This window comes from Aptenodytes forsteri, unplaced genomic scaffold (assembly GCF_000699145.1).
Source record: "Aptenodytes forsteri isolate BGI_AS27 unplaced genomic scaffold, ASM69914v1 Scaffold82, whole genome shotgun sequence".
NCBI classification, from domain to species: domain Eukaryota; kingdom Metazoa; phylum Chordata; class Aves; order Sphenisciformes; family Spheniscidae; genus Aptenodytes; species Aptenodytes forsteri.
In genome coordinates, this window is record NW_008795490.1 from 9,626,729 (window position 1) to 9,632,728 (window position 6,000).

The following is a 6,000-nucleotide window of genomic DNA, read 5'->3' on the forward strand; positions in this document are numbered from 1 at the left end:
GCTATCTCTTTAGTTGGTTTCAGCAAAATGCTTTCTGTCTACTAGGGAGACTTCTTCTAGGGAGAACTCTTTACTGGAGAGGGGTTTAGTCCGGATTGTGTGCCATATTGTCAGTAGAGAACAGCCGAATCTGAACTAGTGAGTCTGCTCCGCTAGCCCAGGTTGAACATAGTGTGAATCCTGTTTGGCAGGGTCCAGCCTTGCAATTTGTATCTTCTGATAGTAAGAAAGTAGTGTTCTATCACTACTGTGACCTCTTTGGATCAATTCTTCATCTTAGTCTCATTTTTTTTCCTAGGATTTATCTATACTTTGGCATCCTGCAACTTTCCACTTCAGTGTTTGCTTTTAGTGTAATTTAAAAAAAAAAAAAGTCCAGAAATCTTACATTTCTTTAAAATAGTCATTGCTCTGTTCTAATAATAACTGTTCCATACACACAAAGCTGTTGCTATGTCTGCAGTACGTTTTTGCACAGATGGATGATTCTTTTCCCTTCCAAAAAGTAACTTAAGAAAACAAACTGTCAATAGGTGCAGAAATTCAATCCTGTGGGATTCAGCTTATTTTAGGCAAAAATGATGTGCTTAGTTCAGTCTGGTTTAGGTTTTGGTTACAGTATGGTTTTGTGTGCTTCTAAAAAAAGAAAAAAACCCCAGTATTTATTTATTGTAAATAAATACTGAATACACCACCCCACCCCACCCTTATTAAACCATGCTGGGGTCAGTACCATTTCTCGGGTACCCTCCTGCATTTGTTGTTTAAACTGTCAATTTTCGTTTAATTTGTCAATTAAATTTCCAATCTGTTCATCTGGACAGATGTCTAAAACAACTTGGAAGACTTTACAGTGAGCCAAGAGTCACTGTGAATTCTTAGAAAACTCTCTGGCTGCCTCCATGAGGATCTGCAGGGGGAAATCTTTATCTTATGCAGGTATAAAACTGAATAAGCCTTTTCTTTTTTTTCTTTTTTTTTTCCCCCCCTTCCAAATATATGCAAGTTTCTGATCACTTAATTTGTCAGTGTTTTTCAGGTTTTTTCCTAGTTTTATGAAGGCAGGTATTCTTTGGAGTGGGACGGCCTTCAGAACCAGGCCCGCTTCTAATTTCCAAATATGCAAGTTTCTGATCACTTAATTTGTCAGTGTTTTTCAGGTTTTTTCCTAGTTTTATGAAGGCAGGTATTCTTTGGAGTGGGACGGCCTTCAGAACCAGGCCTGCTTCTAATCTATTTTTGTATCCAGACTATTTTTGGCTCCTTCGAAGCTCCTAGACTTAAAGCAGTCTAGGAAGGGGGAGTTCCTAGCTTTATGAGAATTCTCAGCCTAGTGAAAGCCAGCTTTAGAGGTGCAGCCTTAACGTACAAGGCAGGTCTTTGTACATCATGGAGGCTTTTTCAACAAAGGCCTCCATAAATATTTACTGCATTACATAAGGAGACAGCAGGTCTGAAGAGACATCTAGCATTGAAAGGGCTAATGTTTTTGGTAAATACTTCAAGGAAGTCACTGAGGGGTCACTACTTCTGTGTGCTATGTATCAGCCGGTGTAATCAACGTCTTATTTCATGCGTAATAGAGTTCAGCTCTCAAGAATTGCAAAGGGACTTGGAAAGTACATAGAGCTCTCTGAGCAGCACAGTGCTAAATCACGCTCTGTATGCAGGGAGTCATAGTAGTTGGGTTTAGCTTAACAAACTCATTGATTAGCAGTTCGTGTGCTGATGTAAATAACTCTGCTTTTGTCATATGCCTTCTTGACCTCCTGCACACAAATGTTTATTATTGAATCAGGCCGAAAAGTACTGTTAAGGTAAAGTAAAAAGTACTTAGAAGTATTTTACTTTTAAGTATTTTACACTTAAGTGCTTTACCTTTAAGTACTAAAAGTACTTAAAGGCTTCATCAGAGCTTTTGGAACATGGCTGCTACCCCAAGGTGCTTTGCATCTTAGGTTATCCAGAAAAGTCTGTAGTGTTCTGCAGAGCTCACATCATATGAGCAAGAAGATACCATCTTTATTTTTCCAATTTAAAAATAAAAAATAAAGTAGCAGACTGAAGTTGCTAGTCTACAAGTTGGTTTTTTCTCAGTGTTCGGGACAAGCCCTGGATTATGAAATAACTGCTACTTGTGGCGTTTCTGTGGGAGAGTGCCTCAGAGGTCATGCTGATGAATGTAGTGTTAGAAACAATGAAAAAGTTGGATTCAGATCTGCATCCAGTTTTCTTCATAGCTTAAGAATTGACAACAAGGATGTTCGTCTTCCATCCCAAGTTCTTGGAGCTTGGAATCTCATCAGACTACTTAATTAGGACAGGAGGAGGTGTCTATACTGCTACACTTCTAGAAAACAGACAAAGGTTCCACAGAGCTGCTTTTCTGTGGTTGCTGCCAATGCTCAACTGTGTTATCTGCTGCTTCATCTGGTAGTATTAGTAAGCAGTCGTTACAGCATTTGCAGTATTTCTCATTGACTAAGTGGAGTTCTGGATGCACACGAGCTGGGCGCAAGGCCACGCTGCATCGTGTTTCCCTGTTTGTCTTCGGAGTTTCCCAAATTCAGCCCCAATTCCGCTGTCGTAGAAGTCGGTGGGTACTATGTGTGCTCGGGAACTGTCAGAATGAGGCATTTCCTGAGCAAATTATCCTGGCTCTTTTTATAACTTGGTTTTTTTTAGTCTTCCTTTTTTCACTTTAACAACTTTTTTTCAGGGAGGAAAGCAACATATAAGCAATGTAAACACTCACTTAAAGGCCTTAAATATTTATGAATTTGCCTGCCCTCTGTGTACACTCCACATTCTTACCCTTTTATTCACTGCTGTGTTAGTGGCATCTGTGCATGTCAGGTTTAAACTGACATTTTAATCAGTAAAGTGTTTAAACTCACATGGAAGTTGAAATGAACGAGTAATTCTCTTAATATCAGTTACTCCGTATCTGGAGAATTTACCTATATGCTTGAAAAACTTGAATTAAAAGCTAGTTTATAAACTGGGGACAGTGACTGTCTTCCCAGATGTGTACATTACTTAGCACTTACAAATTTTTCCTAACGTAAAAATAAATGGCTCGCCACACCCAAAGACAAATATTCTTATAATGAAGCTTGCTTTTCTCATAAGTTGCTTTATGAAAGGCAGGCCCCCCAGCTTGTCTAAAGAGCCATTTGTTTATCAAAAGTTACAAGGCTCTACAATAGAGGAATCATAAAAGGAAGGAAGGATCAGACAACCTTAGACAGCTATTAAAGGTTGGAAAATACGAGTATTTCCTGATATTTAAAGAAAAAATTATGTTAATCAAATCATCAATCCTTTGGCACAACATGGAATACTGTTCTACTTTATTGTGCTATAAATTAATTAAAAACATGGTGGCTATGTTGATCCAGCTAAAATAGATTGATTTCACGAGGACTGTGGATTTGTCCAGTATCTTAAGAATGATGAGAAACTTAATTTGTCTTGGTTTCTCAAATACTGTATTACATTCCCTTGTAAGACCTCTAGCCATATTTTTTTTTTCTTTTCTCATATAGTAACAATCAATTATACTGCATCAGCTTGACAGCTGGCACTCAACATGTGACAAGGTTACAGAAAGAGCTATTTCAACTAATGTTTAATATTTTCTATAAGGAGCACAGTAATGACATGCATATAAAACAATTTCGGTGAATGAATATCTTTGCAAGAGCTGCAGCCTACTTGGGGTAGAAAACTGGCAACGGTACCAGCGTTTGCACCTCTTCTGCTCTTTTGTTGAGACAGCTATGCATCCATAAGAAAATGGCATACCTACTTTTTCATTACCTTTGTTCTCCTGTTACAGCAGATAAAACCAAAACTGAAGAAAGGCGTGGGTGGGCAAGGGTGGTAAAGTCATTCACCTCATTTTTTGATGCTGACTTAATTTAAAAATTTTTTTCCAACTTACTGTTAATGGACCAATTCACAAGGAACCGATGAGAAATTTTTGTATTCAGGATTGAGCTGTGGCTGATTTCTAAAGCGGGAAGAACTCATGATTTGAGTTCAAAGTCCAGCTTTCTAATATGATCCTGAAAGGATGTTTCATCCTGACTGCAGGAATGGAAATTAAGGGCCTTACCTAAATGCACTGAAGGCAAAAATAACTCAAGTCAATGGAAATAATCCTATTAACGTCTTTGCTCGTACTCTTTCTTGGGCAATGTGTGGACTAGGGGGCAAGCTGAATGATAGCAAACAGCAGAATGTGAACTTTGGAGGATACAAGAGTGTAATTTTACAATAAGGAAAAACTATGGCTGCTTAGGTTTAATCTGGTGCTTTCCAATATTACACGGGTTGATCTGTATGGTTTGACATAGCTGGTAGAAGTCCAAATGCATCTTTCCAATAACATGTTCTGCTTGGCTGTTCTTTCAGCATTTCGAAGTTTGAAGAACGGTGCTGTTTCCTATACGTGCTGCACAACTCAGATGACTTTCAAATCTATTTCTGCACAGAACTTCACTGCAGAAGGTGTGTCACTCTTGTTATTTCCAAAAAAAACCCGGCCTGTGATGGGGTAGATGGTGTCTGCATGCACAAGAGGGACTGACTGTTTCAGAAATATGGTGAAAGTTGTTCTGAGGATCCTCAGTGATCACCATCTTTCATGTGAAAGCTTAGTACTGCAGTGCTCTGGGGGTGTATGAGGTTTGAAGGGTCAAAGTGCAAGCTCAGACAAACATTAGAAACAAATATGATTACAAATTTAATTTTTTTTTTTTTTACACACTTTGTGGGATGATTTTTCTAATACTTATCATATTAAGGCTTACTACAAGTGCTTGTTGCCCCCAATCCAACAAAGCATCCTAAACTTAAAATGGACTTTCTGAAGTGGGAACATTTGGAGTAACAACAAGGTCTGGTCAACATTTCTCTTTTACTGTAACTAAAATTTTATTGACGATTACAAAGAAGCACACTTGGCTTCCTTTACATTAGCATTGTGTTTACATAAATAAGATTGTACCAGTATCCCTACAGGAAACTCGGCAAGGGTTTGTTGCACAAAATTAGGGGTGTCTCAGATTTTCCAAGCTGTGTTTCTGCTCCATAAGCTTGAGGGCTGTGGTCTTGAATTGATCCAGAAGGCATTCCCAGAGGAAATCTCATGTCTTTTTGTGCTAAAAAAGGCTGCAACTTTACCAAAAATCACAGCGGTACTCCGTGTTAATGGCTGTGGTCACCTCCCAGCCCAATCCCTAGCATGTCCTCTGATCCATTATAGTTCACATAGGTTCTTTTACCATGTTTATTCCTCTTCGTATCTGAGCACTTAGAAGACAAGTAAGCAATACCTTAGCATGACATGGTATTAGTACTTAGTACTACTTCAAAGGGGTAGAAGTCATATGTAATAGTGTATTTTTTTAATGGGAAGTTGTAAAATAGACCCCCTTTTCATTCGAGCAAAAACTTGAAGCTAACCTTCCTGCACTACAAAAACTCCTCCAAATGTAGGCAAGACTTCTAGGCACTCCTCATGATGCTTCAGTGCTTTCATTGGACATGAAGAAATGGTGGTATAGGATGAGAATCTCACCCGATACATAGATTTTGAAATACGAATTCCATTAATAATTTCGGACATCATGGATGTCTTGCACATATAAAAAGAGTACGTAAAAGAAGGAGGAAAACTGGAGATTTTGACTGTTAATTCTCCATGTAAACAAAAATATTTTCTTTTTGCTGACAAACTTTTACACTGAGTTTATACTTGCTATACTTAAGTCCTATTTTGGTTCATTCATTACTTCAGAGAGAAGCGTTCTCTTTATCCCCATACTGTCTCAAGTGTGTATTTGCTTTTCCTTTTTTTTTTTCCCCCCTCCTTTTAACAGGTTCTTTGACATGGTGAACAGTATCACTGAAGAAATAGGGGGAAGACTAGAGGAAGGGGAATGTGATGGAGACTCTTTAGAGGTAGTTCTACTTTCCCCCCCGCCGCCCCCC

General features: G+C 38.5%; 1 protein-coding gene across 1 annotated transcript in view; it reads left to right on the forward strand.

Annotated features, from left to right (window-relative positions):
• MAP3K5 (mitogen-activated protein kinase kinase kinase 5) overlaps positions 1 to 6,000 on the forward strand; it is an 83,098-nt gene that overhangs the window by 43,563 nt on the left and 33,535 nt on the right. The window contains exons 12-13 of the mRNA XM_009281577.2: positions 4,420 to 4,515; positions 5,889 to 5,970. Of these exons, the coding sequence (XP_009279852.2) occupies positions 4,420 to 4,515; positions 5,889 to 5,970 (178 nt within the window). The remainder of the gene's footprint in view (positions 1 to 4,419; positions 4,516 to 5,888; positions 5,971 to 6,000) is intronic.